Source organism: Muscardinus avellanarius, assembly GCF_963383645.1.
Source record: "Muscardinus avellanarius genome assembly, chromosome: 1".
NCBI classification, from domain to species: Eukaryota; Metazoa; Chordata; class Mammalia; order Rodentia; family Gliridae; genus Muscardinus; species Muscardinus avellanarius.
Window position 1 is genome coordinate 183457388 of NC_137786.1, and position 13098 is coordinate 183470485.

The following is a 13098-nucleotide window of genomic DNA, read 5'->3' on the forward strand; positions in this document are numbered from 1 at the left end:
TTTCTCCCAAAGCTGTTTCTTCTGTTCCACTTTTTTCTCAACAAATGTCACCTCTTCATGAAGATTGGTGCTACAACAAACTTAGAGTGGCCCTCACAGTACATACATCTAAACAGTTGGCCTCTCTCATTCCCATTCTTTCTCTCAAAAGGAAGGTGTGGTGAGGCATGGTGCACACACCTGTAATCCCAGTACTTGGGAGGCTGAGACAGGAGGATCACAGGTTGAACAACAGCCTCAGCAATGTAGCAGGACTCTCAGCAACCCAGGGAGAGCCTGTTTCAAGACAAAAAATATTTTTTTAAAGGGCTAGGGGTGTAACTCAAAGGTTGAATAACCTGGATTCAATTCAATCCCTAGTAGTAACACACACACACACACACACACACACACACACACACACACACAAGATATGTCACATATTGACCTCATCTTTATCTAAGTATCTTTTGTTTAAAGGTTTAGAGTTCCCCAGTTGATTATGATAATCCAATACAAAAATTTTCCCTGTGTATGTTAACTTTAAGGGGTTAAAATAATTAAATCACTCAGATGTAAGGGAAGTGTTTGCATTTGTCAGTAATAATCCTTTATGGAAAAAAACATAGATTTACACTTTTCCCAACCTCTGAATCAAATAAATAATGACAATAAAAATATAGCTATGCATGGTGGTGTGCACCTGTAATCCCAGTACTTGGGAGGCTGAGACAAGAGGATAGCAAGTTTAACCTCAGCCTCAGAAACTTATTAAGAATCTGTTTCAAAATAAAAAGTAAAAAGGAGTTGGATGTAGCTCGGAGAATGTCCCTGAGTTCAATTCCTAGTACCGAAAAGAGTTATATGAAAAAGTAAAATATTACCTATAGAAATGAATGAGACATTCGAGACTGTGAAACACACGTTTTTCTGATTTTTTTTTTCTTTCTTTAATGCTGGAGAATCAAAACCAGAACTTCATATATGTTTGGCAAATCTCTACTTCAGAGCCGAAACCCTGGTCCTGTTTTCATGCTCTGAATCCTAGAACCTGATATTCTATAATTCTCTGTCCCTGAGCAGACATTCAGGTCTTCCCATGAATGTTCTTCTTTGCCCATCATTCCCAGCATAACCCAAAGTTCTGAGGGCAGGCTCAGTCCCAAGAGAAAGAGGGAAGAAGAAGGTGGGGGTGCTGTTTTAGGTAAACTGTGTCCTCCTGGAATTCATATTTTAATCCCTAATACCTCAGTATGTGACTTTATTTGGAAATAGGCTTGTTGCAAAGGCAATTTGCGAAGATGAAGTCACACTGGAATAAAATAGGCTTCTAACCCAGTATGACTACTATCTTTGTTAAAAGAGGAATGTTGGACACAGACTTCACACAGGGAGATTGCCATGTGAAGATGAAGACGGAGATATGGATGCTGCTTCTACATGCCAAGAAATGCCAAAGACTGGCAGGAAATGCCAGACTGTCTTAAGCTTCCAGAAGCTGGGGGCTGCTCTCTCACAGACATCAAGAAGGAACCAAACCTGTCTTTACTTTGGTCTTGAACTTCTAGCCTTCAAAACTTTAAGACAATAAATATCTGTTGTTTAAGACACTCAGTCTGTGGGACTTTGTTATAATAGCCCTAGCAAACTAATACTATTACATATATAGTTCTCCTCATCCTCCCTCAAAATTCACCATCAGCTACTCTGCTAGTGGAATAGGAAGGCAAGAAGGCTTGGAGGATGCCAGTGTATACCAATTAATAGATGCTCCTCCAAAAAGAGGGGAAAGCATCAGAAATGGTTAAAATCACTTTCCCCTAACAAAGTGACTCAATAAATATGGATCAACAATAATGATAATAGTCTTTATAGTCAAAAATTCATTTCATACAAGTTTAAAATGTTTCCACTTACTACAGATTGTAGCTTGCTACTTAGAAAGGGATTCAAACTTGAAATCGTTTAGAAAGATCCTGACATGTTGGGTGGTTAAAAGGGTTTTATTCTATACAAATTTTAGGGAAATTTCCTTTTTGGAAATGAATTGGGACTTGAGTCATAAACATTTCATAAGATTCTATATAATATTTATCTTTAGGATAGTATTGAAGAGGATTAAAAACAAAGAGGTAATTCTCAGGATGATTAAGTCATTGTTGTCAAAAGTCATGAACCTATATATTAAAATTTTGTGTGTATAAATTACACTTCAATAAGAAAACTTTTTTAAATGATTGTACAAGAGAGCGCTTTCTTTCCCATTTTAACCTGAGGCTAGATGCTGTGGCAAAGTGGTCTCACCTACCTTCTAATGTAAACCAGAACTATTTCTTAATTATTCACCAAACTGACGCCTCCTCACCTCTGCTAGTTCCCTAGTTGTCTGGATTTGTATTGCTTTTGTTGCTCTTCAGTTCTTTCTTTAACTCTATGCTTACAACTGTACAGATTTTTTTCTTTTTAAACAAATATTTGCTCCTTTTAATGCAGATCTACGGTGATCAATTTTAATATTTTTGTCAGAAAAAATCTTTGTTGTGTTTTCATTTTTAAGATGTATTTTGGGTAGAATCCAAGGTTATCACTTAAAATTTTTTGAGCATTTTTAAGACTTCATCAGTAAAATGGCAACATGTGTCTGCTTAGATTTGGGGATTGCTATAGACCAATAATTATCATGTGACTCCTCTTACCCCTCCTTTATGAATGGGAGTATTTATTGCAGTTTTCCTACCTTTCTGTCAGTTGTATCTGTCAGGGGCATAGTGGGAAAATTAATTACTTATATCTGTAGTTCACATGTCTTCAGATCAAGAAACTGTGTTTAAGGAATATTACCCATGCCTGAACTGGATATGGAACTCATGATGAGGAGCTCAGTGATGCTACGATGGAGTGATATTTTATAAGATTGCGGGAGAGTATAAATGGATTTTGCCATCTAAAAATTGTGGCCAGAGGGGATATGGTAGGTTTGAGATGACTGCAGCACATGTACTACTTCTCTTATTGAGAGATGCAACCCTGTTTGCTTCCCCCTTTAACCTGGACTGAGTTTTAATCATTCATCTTACCAACAGAGAAAAGTAGAAAAGATGTGTAGGTCTTCTAAGGCTATGTCATAGAAAATTCTTCAACTTCTTTTTATAGTTTCTTAAAATACTTACTATTGTAGTACTGAGTCATCATGTGAGAAATCCAGCTGCACTGCTGGTGATATATAGAGTCTAAATTATAGAGAAAAAACGTTCAAGTTGCCCCTGCTAAGGTGCTTGAAATTTAAATGGAGTCATCATGACTGTCTAGATATGTCCAAATAGCACCTTGGTACGGCAGAGTGATCATTGACTTGTTTATTCCACACAGATTATCTTATTCTGAATTAATTAATTAATTAATTAATTAATTTTGGTGGTACTGGGGTTCCTGGAAGCCCTTCTATATCCGGGCTACACTCCCAGATCTATTTTTTTTTTTTGGAAACAGGGTCTCTATGCGATCCTTCTGTCTCCGCCTCCCAAGCGCGGGGATTACAAGCGTGCGCCACCACCCCCGGCGTCTTACTCTGAATTTGTAATGTCTACTCACTCTGTAGAAAGTCTTCACTGAAATATAAATTACATGAGAACTCGATTCTGTTCATAAAGATAATTTAAATGTTTTCTCACTTCCTAAAATATAATAAATACTCAACATTTTTTTGTTTTGGTTTGGTTTGTGTTTTTGAAAAAGGGTCTTGCTCAATTGTTGAAAGTCTTGCTAAGTTACTCAGGTTGGCCTTGGACATGCTGTCCTTTTGCCTTGGCCTCCCAAGTACTTGGATTACAGGTGTATGCTACTATGCCTGGTTCAACTAATGTCTTTGAAAATAATGGATTGATATTGATATATGATTTTCTCTACCTGTAAAGCAACAATATATATATATATATATATATATATATATATATATATATATATATATATATATTTTTTTTTTTTTTTTTTTTTTTTTTTTTGGTGGTACTGGGTTCCTGGAAGCCCTTCTACCTCCGGGATACACTCCCACGGGCTACACTTCCTGACCTATTTTTTAACTTTTTTATGTGGAAACAGGGTCTCTTAAGCCAGCGAGGCTGGCTCGGAACCAGCGCGATCCTCCTGTCTCCGCCTCCCAAGCGGGATTACAAGTGTGTGCCACCGCGCCCGGCCAACTATAATATTTTTTTTCAAATACTCCTCATAGAATTTGAGGTCACAAAAGTAGGAAATATCAAGGATTGGAGGTTCTTTCTAACTTATTCCTGAATAATAATTCATCAACATGACAAAAGAAAGATGTAAATTTTGACAGATCTGGAAGTTAATGTTTGCCACTGGTTGTGGCGTTGCATTGATTCTCAATTATCAAAGCCTAAAATAAAGCACCTAAAGTAAAACACAGAAGATCCAAGAACACTCTGACCTCCAAGACAGGGGTGCAAAGTGCCCATGAGGAGGTGATCTTTCCAAGTACTGGGTTTAGAGGCATATGCCACCACACCTGGCTTCTATTTCTTTGTAATGTTTATTTCAGTATGCCTACAATTCTAGACAAATCATGTGATCATGATGTTAATACCTGCTTTCCTAAAAGATAGAAATCAGTCTGTTTTTCTCAGCCCTAATTTGTTCCAGTGTCTGCACAATGTAGACTATCTTTGCATAAAGTTTGTCTGAAAACTGATGCAGTTCAACAGCTTAGGTTTGATATCACTAAACAAATCTTCTGTGTGAGGGAGATAATAATATTCATCTGTTTAATGTTTTCATTCTACACATTTCAGTTTTCTTGGGTTATTCCTCAGACTCATTCCCAGTGACCTCTGCCTCCTTGCATAAAAGGAGAACAATTCAGCTTCACTCTCTGAAACCTCAGTTATATTCTTATCTTCTTTTATGTAATGTTTATATAAAAGAGCTTCTCAAGCCTTGGCTCCTAGGCAGATGTCTCTCCCAAAGTTCAGATCCATAATTCCAGTGATCTACTGGATTTTTTTATCTTTCTCAATAATCTGGAAATCTCACAGAAACCTCAAACCCAACTTTCCTCACACTTTCTTCAACTTCTCTTTCTATATTTGATATCCAGGAAAGGACATCACCATCCACTCAGACTCTCATTTCTGTGAGTTGGGAGTCTCTCTAGCCCTCTTTTTCTCATTATACCAATCCCATTGATTCTGTCGGCAACATTTCTCTCTCTCTCTCTCTCTCTCTCTCTCTCTCTCTCTCTCTCTCTCTCTCATTTATTTATTTATTTATTTATTTATTTATTTATTTATTTATTTATTATTTTTGCGGTACTGGGGATGGAACCCAGGGGCATTCTACCTCTGAGCTATACCCCATCCCTATTTGTTATTCTTTATTTTGAAACAGGGTCTCACTGAGTTGCAAAGGGCCTCACTACATAGTAGCTGAGGCGGGCCATTAACAGCAATCCTCCTGTTTCAGCCTACCAAATACTGGATTACAAACATGGGCCACCACACCTCGCTCTTGTTTTTTATCTTTATCTCTCATCTCTTCTTTATTTATTCCCAGTGTCCTGGTCAGTTTTTATTTGCTTATTTGTTGACTTCCTTTCATTATTTTCTTTCAAATTTCACAATAATGTGCCATAGTTGTTTCTTACCAATGAAAGAAGATGCTGAAGCTATTCATTGGTTCTTTCAATGCTTTCTCAAGTCTTCATGATGAAACACAACCTCATTAGTATAGCACACAGTTACCTTTCTGGTATAACTGGGCATGTGGCTTTGTTTTTCTTTTAAGATATTTTCATCTGCTGCTCAACACTAATTCAACTTTCCTGAGCTATTAAGAGTCCCTGTCCCCCAACCATGTACTCTATTTTCTCTACTTTGTTCCACTTTTCTCCTGCTTGGAAGACTCCCACATCTCACTATCATTAACCTGTGTGACTTTTCATCCTTCACGATAAATACCTCTCCAAAGCCATCTCTGACTCCTAAGGGCAACCTTCTTGGTGTTGTAGACATCACATTTTGCAAATATATAAATTGACATTGTTTATACTAGTTATGGCTATTTACTTATTACTTACTTTTCATTCTTCCCAATCAGTACATATTTTTGTCAATAAGTGGTTTATTTTTGTATTACAAATATTCAATGTTTGAGCATAAAATATGCTAAAGAAAACTTGATGAACGCATGAGTGATTAGCGTAATGATTAGACTCTGAGGAACCAGGAGAGGAACATAATTTATGTTCTCTGTCCAGTAAATCAGGCTTTATAGAGAAAACAGATGATGTTATATAACAATGTTTATAGAAAAATACTTGAAAGTTCAAAAGAAACATTTGTTTGAAAGGTAGCTACTAGCACACATATAAACAATTAGAAATTTGGTACATTTATTTCTAAAAACTTTTCCCTCTGAATATAAGATTGATATAACTTACACAGTTTCTACAGGCAAAGCTGCTTTTTTACAGTTATAGTAGTTAATTAATGGTTGTTGCTGGTTGGTTTCTACTTGTAAATATTGTTATTAAAATTGAGATTACAAGTGGTAATTAGGTGATTAGTATGTAGATCATTAAGAGGAAATAAGTAAAGATATAAAGTATAATTAAGTCCATTTAGCACTTCATATTTTGATATGCTTTTTAGCACATTGCAGAAATATATTTTACTCTTACTTTGCATTTTAATATAAGAATTGCATTACATTAGAGCTGGGCATGGTGGCCATGGTGGAGACAGGAGGATAGAAGGTTCAAAGCCCAATTCGGGCCCTCCGCAACTTAGTAAGACCCTGTTTCCAAAAAAGAAATAAAATCGGACTGGGGTTTAGGCCAGAGGTAAAATGCTTCTGTTTTCAATCCCCAGTGTCACACACAAAGAAAAGAATTGCATTACATTATAACTCTTTTTTTATTATTCTCTACTTTGAAACAGGTTCTCACTGAGTTACAAATGGCCTCACTAAGTAGCTGAGGCTGTCTGCTAACCGTGATCCTCCTGTCTCAGCCTCCCAAATGCTGGAATGACAAGTGTGCGCCATCATGCCCGGCTTACATTATAATTCTTCACAAACATAATTTTGAGCTCCGTTTGATAATGTACTCAGTGATTAGACCTTCATTTAATTATCATTGCTTTTGGACATTCTACTTTTTGCAACTCTTTAATATCAGAACTAGAAATCCTAGGAATGGCACCAAGCATTGGGATGATAACATCCCAAAATGTGATACATTTAAACTATAATCCCATTCCTATTAATTTTTCTTAAATATAATACAATAGAAGTTGCAATAATACAAAAGAAGTTGCAAATTATTTGCAAAAATTAAAATGCTAAATCTAATTGATTACTATTACCCATTCTTTTGTTGAATTCATGGTTGCATTTTGTGTGTGTGTGTGTGTGTGTGTGTGTGTGTGTGTGGTACTGGGGATGGAACCCTTCTACCTCCAGGCTACACTCCCAGACCCATTTTATATTTTTATTTGGAAACAGGGTCTCTTAAGCCAGCGAGACTGGCTTCGAACCTGCACAATCCTCCTGTCTCTGCCTCCCAAGCACAGAGATTACAAGCCTGCACCACCATAACCGGCCATGGTTGCATTTTGATTAAAGATCCTAGTGCTTTTCTGTTTCAAATTAATATAACTTTAAAGGATTTTCAGCAAATTTTGTTTAATGTGAGTCAAGTGTGTTCTTATGTTAAAAAGCATACCCCTATATTTAATTAAAAGCTCAACACTGGAAAGATATATCAACAGACATATTTCAACCATAGGTATTCAGTTTCTTTTTATTACTGTATCTATGGGATATCATTACTATATTGATTCTGACAAATGAAAAGATATCACTAAGAAAATATTTTCCTACTAAGCTCTCTCTTTAGGGCCCCCTTAATCTCCTTGTTCCTGAGGCTGTAGATGAGGGGATTCAACATGGGGATCACCACCATATAGAACACAGACACCACCTTGTTCTGGTCTGTGGAGTAGATGGACTTGGGCATCACATAAATAAACGTGATAGTTCCAAAGAACAGAGTGACCGCAGTGAGGTGGGAGGTGCAGGTGGAGAAGGCCTTGTGGCGCCCCTCGCTGGAATGCATCTTCAGGATGGTGATGAGGATGTAGATGTAGGAGACGGCTATGACAAATACTGTGACCACAATGACAGAACCAGCAGTAAAGGAAGGGACAACTGCGGGGACACTGACATCAGAACAAGAGAGTTCCACCAAAGGAGTAAAATCACAGAAGAAATGATTCACTCGGTTTGGTCCACAAAAATGTAAGGAAAAGAAAGAAAAGGTAAAGGATAAAGTATTAAGGAAACCTCCTACATAAGCTACTACAAGTAACCAAAAATAAACAAATGTGGACATTTTGGCTGAGTAGAGCAGTGGGCTGCAGATTGCCACAAAGCGATCATACGCCATGGCAGCCAGAAGGAAGCACTCGAGTGTCCCAAAGAAAACAACTGAGCCCAGCTGGATGGCACAGCTAGGGTAGGAGATTGTATTCCTCTCCACCAGGAAGTTTACAAGCATATTGGGTGTGACAGAGGATGAATAGCCTATGTCTGCAAAAGCTAAGTGACTCAGAAAAAAGTACATGGGATGATGGAGCTGAGAAGAGACTCTGATAAGGATGATGGTGCTGAGATTGCCAGATACGGTCACCAGGTAGATGCACAGGATGATCACAAAGAGGATGACTCGAAGGACTGGGTCATCTGTTAGGCCCAATAAAATGAATCCTGTTACTGCAGTGTGGTTCCCATCCACCAGGGCATCCATGAGACACCGAAGCTGCTGAAATATGAAGATGTAATAGAAACATTACATGAAATAATTTATAAATGTGATGGCTTTATTTTCATTAATACATACATGGGGGGTATTTTAAGCTAACATATTTTTCAAGAAAAATGTGGGTTTTTTTGTTTTTTAGAGTCCCAGAGTTTATATATTTATATGCAGTGAGTCTTTCTATATTTTCAAAATTATTTTAACAAAACATTAAAAATTTACTTCATGTAACATATGTGTACACAATGTATGTATATTTACATGCATATATACTATGTGTGTATAATAAAATATACCTAAGTAGCTTTAAAACTAAAGATTTAAAAATGAGACTTTAAAACAAAAAAGAATAGTAAGTATAAAAAGACTAAAATGTATAAACTAGGAGTATCTAATGACTTGAATAATTATTTACAATAATTATTGATTATTAATTATTATTGGCAATGTCATATCTATACTTATAAATATAACATTTATAAATTATTATTTATTCAATGCCTACTAAATTATTAGAATAAGGTTAAACATTTTATGTACAGCTCTATTTTCCATGAAGTACTATTAAGAATAAGGAATATCTCATGATTTTCATTTTAATAATAAGATTATCATAATATAATAATAAGAAATATCCCTTTTTTCATTTTATTGATGGGGAAACTGAGTTTGAAAATGGTAGGTAACTTACCTAAGATAAGGTAGGAAGCAGTAGAATGAGGATGATAATCCCAGGCTGATTGAGCTCAGTCCATCCCTGTGGTAGCTATGCTATAAGTGATATAATAGTTACAATGAGTTAGATAATAATGACAATGAAATTGAGTACACGTTTAAGTGGGAGAATGACAGGTCAGCCTTTCAGCTTTCTAACAGTTAATAACTTATTAATCACACAGTTTTCAATATCTATCAGTTAAACAGGACCATTTTTAAGATCATTTTTAAAAACAAGAAACAGTTTTCCTGATATAACAAGGAAATAGAAAGGAATTAAAATTAAAATTATGAAGTTATCTGCTATAAATTTAGTAAACATTCTCAATGTTTTCATTTAACCTAGTGTCTATTAAGTCATTTGAAATATCAATCTAATCACTATGCAAGAATTTTATAATTAAAAATAGAATAGATTATTAAAGTTTATTCAAATAAATCAGATCATTTCCTAATGTCACACTATTTCCCAGCGGGAGTACCACAGAATGAGATAGTATTATTTGAATATACAATACAGCAAAATATAGTTTCAGCCTAAAAAGTTAATAAGCTTACTCAGAATCACCCAGCTAGGGCCAGGTTGACTCTCATCTCCCAAGATTTTTGGCTTTATGTCCTTGTCTTTGTCCAAAGCATTTAGTGTCTCTGATGCTAGAACACTCAACCAAAAAACAAAGTAGGTCTTTCTATAAGGTATTTTCTAGCAATAAGGACCCAAAGCATTTCAAAGCTACTAAATTTTTAAGAATTATTGCAGGGTGATAAGTTTAGATACAGTTAAAGACCAGTAAACTGTTGATTTTGTTTTATGGAAAGATAAATGAGGAATCTTAGAAAACTGAATTATGCCTGTTTATTCACAGGCACATGGTTGTAGAAGATTAAGTTAATTTAGCTACAGTTATTTGCTAACCCACTTGTTGATTATATCTACCGTCTCAATTAAGCTTATGTATACAGATAAAACTTAAAGGAAAAAGACTTCTTAGCAAATAAAAATCTGTAAACCAGATTACTCACAAAAGCTAAATTTACCTCTTGAAATAAGAGCATGTTTATTTTACTGTAGTAAATTTAAAGTTGTTATTATACAGTCGCTAGGCTATGCTTTATTATTATTTACATTTGGGAACAAATCTCTGAAGATCCTAGAGATTCCAATGTGAATTCAAAACCACCAGGAATCATTATCACATTCTCGAGTGAATAAATATCAAGCGGTTCATCTCACACAAACACAACTAATCTTCAAGGATTCGATCAATTCTCAAGTGAGTTTTCTTTTCTTTTACTGAGGTACTGGTGCACTTTCATTTGATAATTAATGGGAATATAATAAATCACTTCATAGCTAAGTATTGGTTCTATTTGATATTTCAAGTGTAAGAATACTAAATTGAAAATATAAAATGATGACATTAGCTTCTTTTATTCAACATTTATTCTGGGTTTTGCTTTTGTTTTTGTTTTTTAAGTTTTCTATCCTTTTTTTCTTTGTTTGTTTGGTTGGTTGGTTGATTGGTTCCAAGGACATTTTACCTTTGAACTACAACCGTGTTTTCTTTTTTTCATTTTTGTTTGTTTGTTTGTTTTATTTTGAAACAGAATCTTGATAAACTGCTGAGGCTGAGCCTTGAACCTTTGATTTTCCTGTCTCAGCCTCCCATGTATTGGGATTACGGGCATGCACCACTGTTTCTGGCTAAGGATAATAATTTCTCCTCACTTGTTTGTCAGTGAACAAACTGGTTGATAGTACCTTCTACATCCCTATAAAATGTGTTTACTTCTCTCTGCTAAAACAACTATCTTTGTTTATTTTTCTATGTCCATGATACCCTTTTATATGACAGCCAGGTTTTTTGTTTTCTTTTGCTTTGTTTTGCTTTGTTTTGCAGTACTGGGAATGGAACCCAGGGACATTCTACCTCCAACCCATATCCCCTGCCCTTTTTTTATTCTTTATTTTGAAACAGGGTTTCACTAAGTTCGGGAGGGCCTCACTAAGTAGCTGAGGCTGTCCGCAAACCGCGATTGTCTCGTCTCAGACTCCCCAGTATTGGGATTACACGTGTGTACCACCATGTCAGTCCAGGATTAGTTGTTTATTAAATAAATGTAATTTTATTCATTTTGATTGTATAAAATTATTTCATACAGTTAGATAAAATGACTCATACAAAAAGAGAATGGTCCAGCATCTCTTCAATATAAATCTAAAGTCACCCACCCTCTAGGTAATCAATTTTTAATTTAACATATTTTATGATAGAGATACCTCAAATCTTAAAATAATACAGTTTACTAAAGAAAATATTTAGGATTTCTGAGTTCCTGTATTTTCTCTATTTATTTAATTTGAACATGATGATTCAAAGAGAAAACTAATGGTTTATCTAAGTGTGAAAGAATCTGTATAAATTTTATTTGTTGGATTTTGTATGAGTTCCAAATGATAACATTAAATTCAGTAAGCACCAAAAAGAGAATAAATTTTAATTTGACATTCTATTTCAATGATATAATGAAATTAATAATTTCTCACAGACAATAGACAGCAGAATGTCATGATATTTAGTTTGAAAGTTGAATAACAATAAAGTGAGATTTCACAAATGAGTTTGACATAAAATATGCCACTCAACTACATTACATGTTTAAAACATAGCTTTGGTTTCTTTAATTAATGGTCATATGTATTTTCCCAATATTGTATTCACATCTTATATGTAGCAAAATTCAGTAGCTCACTGCCATCTCAAGAGTATATAAGAAATGAAAACTCTTTTAATCATATTACTTTTTAGGAAATTGCAAATTAAAATTCAAAATAGCTATTATCACACACCCATTAAATGATTAAATTTAAAGAGGATGAATAATAGAAAATGTTGGCAAGATTTGGAAGCACTTGGAAATCTCAATATTGTGAGAGGGAATGTAAAACAATACAAGCACTTTGGAAATGATTTGAGAATATTAAAAGTTTGAACACCGTATCTCCCAAATAGATCTACTTCTGAGTATTTACCTAAGACAAATAAAAAAATCCATCTACACAGAAATGAATCCAATGTTCACAGCAGCATTGGATGGTTGTTATGTCTCTCAAATTTGAACGATATCTGTGTGGTAGCTGGATGTGGTGGCGCATGCTTGTAATCCCCGTGCTTGGGCTTAGGCTGAGACAGAAGAATCATGCAGATTCAAAGCCAGCCTCAGCTGGCTTAAGAGACCCTGTTTCCAAATAAAATATAAAATAGGTCTGGGGGTGTAGTCCAGGGGTAGAAGACCCCTGGGTTCCATCCCCAGTACCACCAAAAAAAAAAAAAAAAAAAAGAAAGATATCTGTTTGGAAGTCTTTTTTTCCCCAGAATTGGGAGTATATCATACTAGACCCTAATGGCTTTCATTATTTGACAGAAATTTTCTGAAGCTCATATTGGTGGCATCCATTGTTGCTGAGTTGTGGGAGTTTATTGTTTCTTCAAAGTTCTTCATTTTAATATTTTCAGAATTCTTAGAAATCTGTTTTCTTGACCTCTTCTCTCTCTTTGCATGAGTGT

The 13098-nt window shown here is 35.2% G+C and overlaps 1 protein-coding gene across 1 annotated transcript; it reads right to left on the bottom strand.

Annotated features, from left to right (window-relative positions):
* Positions 1-7855: 7855 nt before the first annotated feature.
* LOC308261975 (olfactory receptor 5P76-like) lies at positions 7856-8800 on the bottom strand (the record flags this gene model as incomplete). Its single annotated transcript, XM_080694154.1, has 1 exon — positions 7856-8800. The coding sequence occupies one exon, from the start codon at positions 8798-8800 to the stop codon at positions 7856-7858; it is 945 nt and encodes a 314-aa protein (XP_080550280.1).
* Between the last annotated feature and the right edge of the window lie 4298 nt (positions 8801-13098).